This window comes from Typopeltis vanoorti, chromosome 1 (genome assembly GCF_054136105.1).
Source record: "Typopeltis vanoorti isolate ZY-2024b chromosome 1, IOZ_Tvanoo_1.0, whole genome shotgun sequence".
NCBI classification, from domain to species: domain Eukaryota; kingdom Metazoa; phylum Arthropoda; class Arachnida; order Uropygi; family Thelyphonidae; genus Typopeltis; species Typopeltis vanoorti.
The window spans coordinates 163,910,330-163,923,457 of NC_143549.1; the positions used below are offsets into that span (position 1 = coordinate 163,910,330).

A 13,128-nucleotide genomic window follows, 5' to 3' on the forward strand; every position below is an offset into this window, starting at 1 on the left:
TCTAAAAGCGGAATTTCCGGTTTAGTTAATCCTTAATCCACCTATTACATGGTACTGTCATAAATATTCTGAAAATAAAAAACGTGATCTACACGAATTTTTTGATGAAACATTTTTTCATCCTCTGGTAAGCCAACAATTCAAAAGAAGTCAATTTTAATATTGTTTTGGATACCAGTTAGCTTTTGGTAAAACTGCTTTCCATTTTAGAAAACTAAGTCAAACTAATTATTTTCACTTCCTAATTAAGGGTATTAAATGACATTGAACATGCGCAACATGAAACTAATACGTCAGCAATAGCAAAGATGTTCCATCGGTTCATAAATTTTTCGTTTTTGTTTTTTTAATTCAGTATGGCAGTCACTCTCACTGAGTAAATAACTATGAACTCTTTGCCGGTATCCACGACGAGGCCTCCACAAATCATCGCTCTCACGCTACATTCCTCATCCATCAGGAGTCGCTACTGTCTTCTTTCGGCATATGGAAATGCGTGAATCGCTTGATTTCATAGCCGGCAAGTTTTGATAAGTGAGGGATGGTAGTCCAACCGTATAAAATGCTAACTCTCTTTATTATTCTCTCATCCCGTCACTAAAGTTCATGGTTATGATTTCGTCGTAGTTTTAAATGGTGTTGATGATGCATGTTCCGTCACAGTCCTCGTGGGCTTTTCATCATAATTCAGAACCGTGAAAACTAGTTGCCATATTGTCCGTTAATAATATGTTTACAATTCCGGGAGGATTTCAAAAAAAGGATTGTTTCCTCTATGGTACACCTTACAAAAGGAAGCATCCTATTAATTCAATGCATATGTGGGAAATTACGAGGGAATTAACCTTTCAAATCTTTAGGATTTATTGGATATTTTGTACATTTTGTTGTACAGAAGTGAAAGAATAGCAGTTGTAAAAGTAAAGATAGTGAATGTGGTTGCAGTTCATTATTTGAATTAATTTACAAGTAGATTTATAACAGGAAATTTCGTTTACGCACCATTTTGAGAATCAAATTAAAAGGAATTCCTTATTAACACAGTTACGTAATCGTATCAAGCATGCGAGTATCTAGTGCAGAAAATCGTGTGTGAAATGCAAAATAGAGTGGAGGGGATTTCAAAAATCTATGCTGAAGTTATTGAATTCTGTCCCACTTGTTCGAAAGCAAGATAGCCAATTTCTCACTTATAAATTGGGACAAAAATAAAGTTTCACATGACAAATATGATAACACCGAAATTTATTAATTAATAAAATAATCGACGGAGGGAGGGTGACAACTACGCATAATACAAGAATGGATTGTTTGCAATTCCCGGAGCAAATAAAAAAATCTGAAGCCAGTGTACTTATGTTTTTTTTTTTTTTCATTATTATTATTGCAGTGATCTTGTTCAATGGTTAAGTGCACGGGGATGAAAACAATTTTGAGGAGAGGGGAAAACCATGTATTAAATCTCTCAAGCCATATTAGATCATAGCCAGGATTTCCGATGTTTTTAACCAGAGATACTTAGTTTGGTAGAAGCAAAATTCATCTGCTGTTTCAAAATTGAGTCCAATTATGATCCGACTTTTATCGAATAATCAATTTAAGGCATTTTAATTTTCCAACTAAGTGAATTCTATTATTGGATTTGGTTTAAAAATTCATTTTTGTTATCAAATAAAGTAATTTTTGCTGTTTCTCCGGTAAAGTGCGGGCATATTTTTTAAGTGTTTTTCTGTTGGCTGTTAAAAATTATAAAACCATTCTTGTAAGTTCCAACCTTGGGTCAAAGTACGATTGCCAGATCAAATACAATTACATTTTAGACTCTGTAAGTACGCCCGAAATAAGAATTCAATTGGAGTTTCCCCATGATTTGACATTTACACTGCCGTTAATCGAAGTCAAATCAGGACATTCACATGAGACGCTTAACTACATCGCGCTGTTTTGAGTGACAGTCATTCGTTATTGTAATGGAGCTTTTCGAAATATTACCAACACATTTAAAGATATCAATCAAAATTAATTTGATTTTCATTTAAAATCAAACTATAAAGTTTTGATTTGATATACGCGTCAGAGCCAAAATCTGCTTCATTGAAAGGTATACTGTTTTACCAAACCGAAGCAGATATGAAGAAGAAAAAAAAAAAAAACTATTTTAAAATTGAATTTAACTTACGTACAGGAAACGATCCGTTTCTGTCTCTTGGCGAGATTCTTGATGGGAAATCAAGTCTTTTGCTCTTTTTTTAAACTATGTTCTCAGACAAACGAAAACCAAATATCTAAGGAAACGATGAAAACTGGGGGGGGGGGGGGGGTTAAAGAATGTTAACTTACGAAAGAACTGCAGTGGAGGGTGGGAACTACAACTCGTCTGTATAGATGCAAAATTCCTTTTCGATATTGATGATAACTATCAAAGCAACTCACGATAGGAAAAAAAGTTCAGGTGGTCTATGGTCCCATTTCGTTTCTATAATTAAATTTCGAACTGAAGTGTTACATCTCCTATAGCAATTTTTTTTCACTGTGAGTATGCGTTCTATGAGAAAACTAAATTTCTGAGTTTATAAATAATGATTGCAGACCAGATTTTAAGATTTTTTTTTTTAAAAAAAAAAAAGATTAACTATCCACAGTTGTAACATATTACGGCTTTCAAAATTGTTGATTCTTGACCACTAGGATTAATGAGAATAAACTATTATTTAGATATTGGTCAAGTGTACGTGACTAACTATTTTAATTACCAACTAGTTTCGACAGCATAAGCCGGCGAAACTAGTTGGTAATTAAAATAGTTATTCACCTACACTTGACCAATATCTAAATAGTAATAATTTATTCTCATATTATGTTTTTTTTTTTTTTGAAGTTGTATTGTAATCCAAAATAAGTCATGAAAACTATAACATGTAGTTAGAAGAGTTTGTTACTGCATGTTAAAACATCATCACAGTATGATCATGTTTTGCTGCAGTGGAGTCATACCGTAGTTCAATTTGGAACGATAATGTTAGTTTGAAGAATGTAATGGGAAAAACTTGAATTCTCCTAAAATCTAAAAACGAATAGTGTTGATATGAAGTTGGTTATGAACCACGTTTTTAAGCATTCGATGCCAAATACCTTCATTACAAAGTTAAGATTTTTAAAGCAGGACTTTATAATGAAATTATGCACAAACATCATGGTTCATCCTGTCAGGAAAGCCCAAAATGAATTAATGAACGATGTATTTTCTCCTTACAGAACTATTCCACTGTAAACTTACACTGAAACGTTAGTTAAAGTAGGTTTGCATTAATTAAAATATCATAATAGTCACGATATCTCTTCTCCCTTGGAAACAATACATTCATTCCTCTACAAGAAATCTCAGGGTCCACTTCACAGTGAACTATAAAAGGTGTAATTCAAGTCCTCGTGCGTTTTCTATGGTATACCTCCATCCAGCACGGACAAAAGAGGGCAGAGTCCCAAAGTGCATACTAAGATGTTAACGGCAATTAATATCACGATGAAAGAATGTGCCCTTGATATTTAAGACGTAACATTGAAGATGTACCTGCCTGCCGGCTGGTTGGAATCGTGCCGAAATGTCATGTCAAGTATGTAATATTTGTTCACGAGAACTTTTAAAGAACACAGCTGCGAGTATACAGGTGAGCATGTTCCAGAGATTCAGAATTCTTGATGTGTGTGTATATATATATATATATATATATATATATATATGTGTGTGTGTGTGTGTGTGTGTCACGTGACCTGCATGGAATTACAATTGGACTCATTTTAATACGGTTCCCTCTTTACTGCTACACTACGAGATTATATGTTCAATCGACCCTCTAAACTAAAATTAAGTGCGAAGAATAATGGGAGGATAAATGTCATGAAACTATGCTAACAACAGGTTATAAAGTCATGTAATAAATAAGATATGCAAAATATTATAAGAGGTAGTTGATTTTCAAGCCAATTCCTTACCACTTCCAACAACATATTGATTCCATACCAACAGACATATTTTAACCAACAATTCTGAAATTAGGAAAGACATGATGCGGGGACCGTTTTGTAGATGAGAAGTGTGAAACGAATCTTAAGCTGATAAATAAGCATTAAAAAGAAATCCTTGACTATCCCATTTACATCTTTATGGGACTATTTCATCGCAACTGATTGGATAATTTCCTATAGATGAGACTATATTTCTTCTCTGGAGGGGGGGGGGGGTAAGTGAAAAATTACGGAAGTGTAAATTATTTCTTTATAGCTTCCTAGTCAAAGGACTGATATCAAACAAATTTATGGATTGAGAAGATCTCAAAAAAATAAAATAAATAAACAAATTCCTAAATGGCATCCGATTGTCACCGTTGTAAATAATGAAGAAAAACTATGAATAGTACGGGGGTGGGAAAGCAGTGTTTGCTTGAATTATGCGGTATCATTATCCATCTTCAGAGGTGAAAATAGTGCGCTCAGTAATAATTAATACTATTAATAACTATTCTTTGAAGTATTATTATGTGATTCCAGGAACGTGAGTGGGCTGAAGTTTTATTATTATTATCTTATTTTTATATTTTTTACATTTTATTATTATTCTTTATACTTTAATAAAACAAGGAAACAGCCAAACAATTATAACTTACTCTAATCATTTCACTCTTAAAATCTAAATTAAGATTTTTTTTTTTTTGTAAAATTCAAAACCACATAATCATGCAATAGCTCTACTACAGCTATTGTAACCAACGAACGATAAAGGCACTGAAATTTCAAGTCTTGTTTCTTCTGAATTCTACACAAAATAATGCACATTTTGATGGAATTGTTGGACACGACGGAAATGGGGATATTTATGTTCCAGATCTCGCACTTCATTACGTTCGCGTGATTTGATAATTTCGTTTATAGTGAATGGGAAAAGAACCTGACTGACACATTATGTAATTTTCAAATCTCATTCTTGGCATACTCATTTATTATTTCTACTGTATCGTTATTTTCTTGTTCTTTGATCTGTTTTTTTTTTCATTCCCAGTTATGCATTGCCATGATTTATTTTGTTTGTGAGCTTTGCCATTAAGAATCTTTATTAAGTGATTTTAGCAATATCACAGTACACTAATACTGGAAGACTGCTAATCGTCCGCTTGTCCAAGGAACGGAGGGGGCGGGATATCTGAACACACACACACACACTCAAAAAAAAAAAAAACTTATTTTTAGGCTGCTTTAAATTCCTCGAGCTGTTTAATAATAACGAATAATGAGGATCGGAAGAAATACTGCACAGTCATGAATGGGTTACCCCTTCTGGAATATTACTCGACCAAGGGTCCTGCTGTGTGCTCTTGGATTAAAAAATGCAACGCATATCAAGACAATTGGATAGCCAATTTGTAACACTTTTCAGGTGCCTCAGATTTTCGTTTAGTGGATTAGCAAAATCTAAAATTTCGTGTACTTGTTTTTGGATATCGAAGTAATGTTAGAAAATCCTTATGTAGCTTATTTTACTCACTATTATTAAAATTTTTCAACCAATGAGATGCACGTATTCTTTACATATACGTGCGACTTTTTATCTTCACATCACGACTTAAATTTTTCCTCGTGGTTTACCTCCAATGCAGTACACGCTTAAAGAATTTTCCTTCCTCTCAATACAAGCATAAATTTATCCGAACAGACCAGAACCAGTTCTGTTTGGTTATATGCTCTTTCTCTCTCTATTTCCCTCTTGTATATGAAGGAATAAAAATAAACTGATTTAATAATTTTACTGAAGAGTGCATTTTTGATAAACTAGGATAATTTATCAGATTGAAAAAAAAATTTCATAGTCTCACTAGTTATAAAAAAGTTAAAGGGAAAACGTGATTGTTGAAATGATCAAAATGGAAAGAAACTCCAAACTGTTGCACTCAATATTCCAGGGCATTTGATCAGGCTTAGTACCAAGGTTCAACTTCTATTCTGTGGTCCTTTTGTGCATTTTTAACTGTCTGCATGTGAGAGAAGTCATGACTCATCCTCCAACTTCAGTGTGCTGGTGTGTCTAACGTTCTCCTATATCATCCAGTCATTTCCTTTTGTGCATAAATGATATTCTTTCACTAACTACCAAACCGCTTTTTACCTTTGCTTGGTGGTTTTGCTATTATCCGAGTATCGCAGATTTCTCATTTTTCACCACCTAACATTCTCGTAACTTTATAATTTTTCTTAACCTAAAGGAGAAACTTAATTTAGTCAGTCTTAATTAGCACTAAGCCCCATTTTGCTAAGGTAATTTTGGTAATTTTTAAGTAAAATTAAGGTATTTTTTTCCTTTTTGTTAGTACTAATACTCGATATTTCAGATGAAAGTTATGTTTAGGTCAATGTGTATCTTTAAAGCTATTTTTTCATCAGCATGTTATTTTGTCAACCCTACAATTAACAATCTCTCCTTAGGCTGACTTTATCTGCCATAAGTACTTCATTTATTATTCTAAGAGACTCCGATTTCTTAATACGTTTCCTCAATAACATTTGCCGAACAGTATTTTACGATGACTTCTGGGCTCCTTTCTATATTTAGTACAACTTATTTACAACCGAGTTCATTTAAATGATAGGTTCCCAAAGTGGGCGCTGAAGCCTTCTGGGGGGGGGGGGGGGGGCTATAGTGGGATCAGAAGCATTTGGGGCCGTTCAGGTGGTCTAGGGATCGGTGGCTCTTTATAGAAGAAAGTAATAATATATATTTAAAAATTAATTATTTTCGTGATTTTGCAGTTAGATAATCATTTAAAATTTAAATATTGAATTTTAATTCATCTTATGCCCGTCTTACACGATCAATTTTTTTTTATCAATTTTCTATTTCAATTATTTAATCATTTGAAAATTTACCATGTCAAATAGAAATAGATCTCAATGAGAAAATAGAGCATGTATATATGTGTGTATAATAGGGTTATGTTTACAGTAGCAAATATATTCGTTATATTTCATTTCAAAATATATATAAAATATATAAAACCAATTTTCTAATTGATTTGTACAAAAATAAACCCAATTTTATATAATTTAATATTACGAGAAAATAATAACGCAAGAATTAAATAAAATCGTAAATTTTAGTTAGCCTAGTTAGTACTAAGTTATATTGCTAACTAGAGGGAAAAAACAAGGCAAATATTATTCGAAACTTATTATACTGTTTTCTGTGGTTATGTTTTGTAGTTTTGTTGTTTATATCTTGTGTAATTATTTTATTTATTAATTATTATTTATAATTATTCGGACAATGTCATGGTTGGACGAACAGAATGCGCTTGCGTGAAAAATAAAAAATTGAACGTGTCATACAGGATATTTTAACTTCTATTTTTTATATACTTAAAAAATTTATTCATTTTTTGCTATTGTAAAAATTGATTGTGCCATACAGGCTTTAGTCTATCCACGCAGTAGACGAGTCTTAACTAGTAGTATGTCGGTCAACTATTACGTAGGTAATTCACTCAATTCAGCATGTTTTGACAGGAATATGGGTGCTTGCAGTGGCTTGTTCAAAGCACGAGTACGATGGTATCGCAAACAAGTCAATGCATGCAAGTCGATTCGGGCTAGATTTCAAATCAATAAATTACCAGTGGTTTAGGAATAAGTTATTTTTCTTATTCCTAAATTTTGTGTTTTTTGTGTGCTTTGCCAACAATCATCAGTCGAAAGTGTGATAGATAAGTGGAGTCATACAAAGTATAAATTAAATCTTTTATTTTGTGAATATTTTTGCAAATTTTATTACTTCATTATGTCTGAATATATGAAGAAATGTCGACAGTACAGTATTGAGTATTTGAAATATGGTTTTATTCACTCTCAAATATTTGAAATATGGTTTTATTCAAACTGTTATAATAGGGGGCGTTACAAAATTTATGTCTTGCAAACCGGGCGATGGCCCGAAAACGTTTGGCAACCTAGGATTTAAACCATTTTCTAAATTCATTTATGATGAAATTTCTCCTCAAACGTTTTCTATTCAGTTGTTCTTTACTCATCCACACCATTTTTGGCATCTTTTCCATTCCGTCTCTTTATTTTTCTTCTTCTTACTATTTTCCACTTGATGGTCTAACTTTTTTTTTTCAAGAAAAATAATACTTATTTCCGAAACACATGATCAGACATATTCCATCTAATTGAAGTTGGCACGTAATCAATTTCTGCGACTACGCATATACCCGTTTCACCATTCAATGATACACAAAACTTTTGCAAATAAATTCATAATCAGTCGCTTGACTATTAATATTAACAACGTGAAGACAGCGCAGCATCAAAAAAAAAAAAAAAAGAAGAAAAGAGAACATTGGGCCATATACCTGCATCCTATCCAGGTAACAGTAATTCTACACAACTGATTTCTTGCGAACACTCAAAAAGATAACTTTGGTTGCACTTCATTCAAGTATGCCTCTGTCTTAATATACAGTCTTGTTTTATAGTCAAGATATAAGATTGAAATCAACAGTTTATGAGACAGGCTTACTACTTGTTTTCTTAATTTTTTGGAATACAAAATTCAGCATTTCCTCAATTTTCCCCCTCATAGCTGCTGTCATTAACCTGATGATTGCTGTTAAGCGATTCAGTTTCATGGATGATAGCACTTTCTTTTTAATATTGCCTTTTGGCTAATTACTGGCTTAGTATTGCTAGTAATAAGCAAAAAGACTTTAACCTAATTAGTGATCTATAAGATTTTATCTATTTTTTTTTTGTTTGTTTTTCATGCAAATACCTTTCCGCTAAAACTGGATAATGCTTAATGCACTGACTTTACCAGTTTTCGTTAACAAAAAAATTCTAACTTAAATTGGAAATAAAAATATAATGTTGTATGTATTTATCTATATAACGTAGGATTTCATTAATTCTGTTCTCAATTATAACGTATACAACAAAATTTATAATCGGAATTGTTATATGGCATTACTAAAATAGATGGTATTAACTATTATTCCATTCCTGCAGTCTACTTTTGCTGCAAATTTGTAAGATACACAGAATACTGTCGCGATGGTTCGTACGCCTCTGTAAAATGGTTTCCAGATAATAATTTCGATAGATTTCTGGCGTGCCTATTCCTGGAATTTAGGCTATTTCAAGAGATCTAAATTAGTTCACTCCGAGCATATTCGAGTTCGGCAAGTCCAAATTTAGAAGTCAACTTCCAAAGTCATTAGTTTACGACAGAGGAAGCCTTCTCAATAAAATGCCCTGTAAAACATGATATAATTTGTCGCTTTTTAAATGCCTCCAATAAGAAGAAACGAAATGTATCAGCATTCCCTGAGGGTGAAATCTTGCATGTTCCAAGATATAATTAGTTTAGTGGAGCGTAAAGTAATAGAATAATTATTCTCAGACGTGTTATGCATTTGGAACTGTATTCGAGTATTTTTCATAGCCTAAAAAAAGGCATCGACCTACGCTCCCAATTCAATACAGACATAGGACAAACTCCTTATCGAATCAACCGAGTTGTATTTCATTTTTGTCACATCATTATCGGAAGTGCGCTCCAACTCTTCTGAATTATTCAAGACACGCACGTTCAATTTCAAGTTCAAGACAACCTGGTTTTGCAGGAAGGGAAGATACACAACGAAGTATTATTGCTAGTTCCTCAAACAGAAAACCGAAACCTACGCATTGGAAAACAAGACAAATCAAATGGTGGATAGTGTGATAATTACATCGCACTTCCTATGATTTAATTAATATTTATATCCTATTCACCATGGCCATGATATTTCCTTCAAAGTAGTCTTGCTAGATTTTATGTAATCTGTGCGAATAATTTACTAACAACTATTTGCATGTCTCCTGCTGGAAAGAGATTGTTGTTCAAGTCGAAATGAATCCAACAATTTGTGTGTATGTGTGTGAGAAATTTTCCTGGAGGGGTTCTAAATAACTGAATAAATTTGACTACGATGATGTAACGTGTGACCTATCCCTTTTGGTATTTTGTAATTAGCGTGATTAAGGACACTTTCTTCTTGGGCAATTAGAATACAATAAATCTGACTTCTTTTTTTTATAGTCCTACGAGACTTTCTTATCAGCAGGACAAGCAGTTAACAAACAATTGTACGGAAGTCTGTAATTACATGAAAATCTACTCACCTCCATTCTGCATAGCTAAATTGACCCCTCGGCAGAAGTCGGAGAAGGTGACTACTCCATTGCTTTCCGGATCCAGACATTGGATTAATCGATCAACGTCCTATGGAAGAAAAGATAAGAATCACATTAAAACCCTAATTAACAAACAAGACGTGATGGTTGGTAATGAGGCCAGGGATGTCGGCCATTATCAGCTGCTGTTGCATGTACTAAGACTTAGTTTATTGACCTTCACACAATTAAAGTGCCATAATAGTTACAAATTGTTAGCTGTTGCGTCATAGTCATAAACACATGAAAGGGGATGAGACTCGGATTTATACTCTTTTTTTTTTGTTTAATTATACGTTGTTCACAGACTTGCCATTTAATAAAAAAAGCACATCTTGTCATTTAATATTTATTTGTAATGTAAAATTAGTATAAACCAGAGCCTCCATAGCTCAGTCGGTATAGACGAAGCCCTTTGGTCGGAAAGACCTGGATTCGATTCCCATCAGGAACCTTTAGCTGGTCTCTTTCGACGAAAGGTGAGTTAGCCGGTCTCATACGGAGGTGGAGATTTTTTCCTCCCGGAAAATCGAGATATTCATCCCTCAGAATAGGCAAACCGGCCCCGTGAACACGCACTTCTACAAAAAAACCCTCTATTCCCAACGTCAGGCTCTGCGACAAGTCGGTTGGGATCGTGCACGTAAGGTCGCATCATGTAAGAAGGCTGACCCAAAATAGATGGGATAAAGCACAAGAAGAAGAAGAAGAATATAAAATTAGAATAAACTGAAAGCTAATTAAATTATATGCTGCTTTTAAAAGAAAACTTTAATGTTTGTAATCTTTCAAAATTTGCCTGTGTACATCTGTATAACAATGTAAAAGATAATCAAGAGAGAAGAGGAATTGAAGAAAAGACAATATATATTGACGGTAAGAGGTCAGTATACTAAATCTATTATCTATCTTTTCTGGTGGATCAGCTTGTTTTGTGGGGTAAAACCTATACACTGTATGAGACCGGCTAACTCACCTTCAGTTAAAAAGTCCTCATAAAGGCTCTTTGCTTCCGAGACGGAATTCTAACCCAGGGTCTTTCCATCTAAAGGGTATATTGATATCTACAGAGATTCCTTGAAGAACGCGTGCGAGAGAGAGATCTGAAATTATATGAACTCGAACATTGTATTTTCGTTATAAACAATAAACATGTAAAGCAATATGAGAAAATCAACTCACACTTCTTTTTGTTATTCACATATTTGGAATTTTTATAAATAAATACAAATAATTGTGAAATGAAAGAATGCTTGCAGTTCTTAAAATAGTTATCGATCTTCATCTTTCGGTCTATAAGGAATTTTCTGCTTCATTAAACAGCTGCAGAAAACTGTACGAAGGTTACATTGAACAGCTGCAAGTATGAGGAAATATTTACGATTTATTAAGCATCAGTTGTGGTCTGATGCACGTGTAGTGCTCAAACGTCAGAAAAGTATAGTAGATGATAGCGGTGCATATAACTGCTAACTGCTAATCTCCTTCGTACAAAAAAAAAGAAAACATTCAGGAATGTGCATTTAGAATGTTAATATGGAATTAATATATCAACATTCAAAATAACATCGTTCGACGTTATACTGGTAACTAAACATAAAAACATGTTTGTGTATGTTGGAATGGTTAGTTTATCAAGGGATCATTAAATAGTGCAAAATGATATTATGCATGCATAGTAGCCTCACATAAAGGAAGGAGGGGGGGGACATTTACTAACCTCTCATACTGTCTTTCTTAATACTTCGACTGAACCTTGTTTGTAACACTTTTCCGATACATTTGTCTAAGCTTCTTCGTTCAGATTTTCACACTTTAATTCGTCCACAAAATGTTCATTAAATTTAGATTGAAGTGTGCCTACCCTACATTTTCGAATAATTGTGGCGCATTCACAATAAGGATTTGTTTGCTTCGTCCATACGTAAAAGCATGCTTAGATGGATGTTTAATAATGTAGACAGTTTGATTTAACACTTTTTTTGTTTGTTTATCAATAACGTTTTTAACAGGCATTTCCGTTTTCCCAATCTTTTAGCAATGAAACTCAATTTTGCCAAGTAAAATCGCTTGGATTTTCAGTTTGGAGCAGCAGCCATTTCTTTAATCTAATACTTATTCAGTGATAGAACAGATAGTAGAGAACGCACTTTATGTATGAAATAATCACCTTTTCATTGCACTCACAAGCAATTGGGCAATCGGATTATCTGGTCGTTTTAGTCAAAATAGGTCCTTGGCGCTTGTTTAAACCATTTCGAGTATTGATTGTTCAACACAGACTGCAAAGGTATCCTGAAACCGGATTTGCGAGAGTCCGGATTTCGGAAACCCCATTGTATTGTAAAGTATAAGACTTTGGTTGCGATCGACAAAAAAACTGTTAGCATGTGTGAAAATTCCAACCACTTATAGCCAGAGAAACCAAGACTATAAATGCCACAGTATTTTCAGAGGGGTTTCCTGTTTTCAAGATGAAAGTTTCCGGAAAGGATAATCCTGCAATCTTATTAAACTGGTTAATTCACCTTCAGTTTAAAAGCCCTTATAAAAATTCTTCGAGTCCAGGACAGCATTCGAACCCAGTTCCAGCCAAAGACCTTCAGTAGTTAAACAGATCGAATTTAGTGAATAAGAAAGGACATGCAAACATTGAAACGTATCGCAATATGATGTGGTGTTGAACAAACATAGAGGCCCACAAGCAAAGCAGCTAAAAGCATTTCTCTGCTGTGTCAAAGAGCATTAACATTATTTCTGATGTGTGTTTAACTGCCTGCACCATCAATTTATGATCCGATATAGCATTTTCCGTATAACAGGTTACATCCACCAATAAATATCTTTTGTGTGATATTCTGACACCACAAA

At 33.6% G+C, this 13,128-nt stretch overlaps 1 protein-coding gene across 4 annotated transcripts in view; it reads right to left on the reverse strand.

The window, feature by feature from the left end:
- LOC150110596 (rab11 family-interacting protein 4A-like) overlaps positions 1-13,128 on the reverse strand; it is a 249,791-nt gene that overhangs the window by 159,740 nt on the left and 76,923 nt on the right. For 2 of the 4 annotated variants that reach the window (XM_090395061.1, XM_090395062.1), the window contains exon 2: positions 10,207-10,306. In XM_090395061.1, the coding sequence (XP_090251187.1) occupies positions 10,207-10,306 (100 nt within the window). Of the gene's footprint in view, positions 1-10,206; positions 10,307-11,233; positions 11,280-11,439; positions 11,502-13,128 lie in introns of those variants that run through there. The other 2 variants (XM_090395063.1, XM_090395064.1) reach the window with 2 other exon arrangements.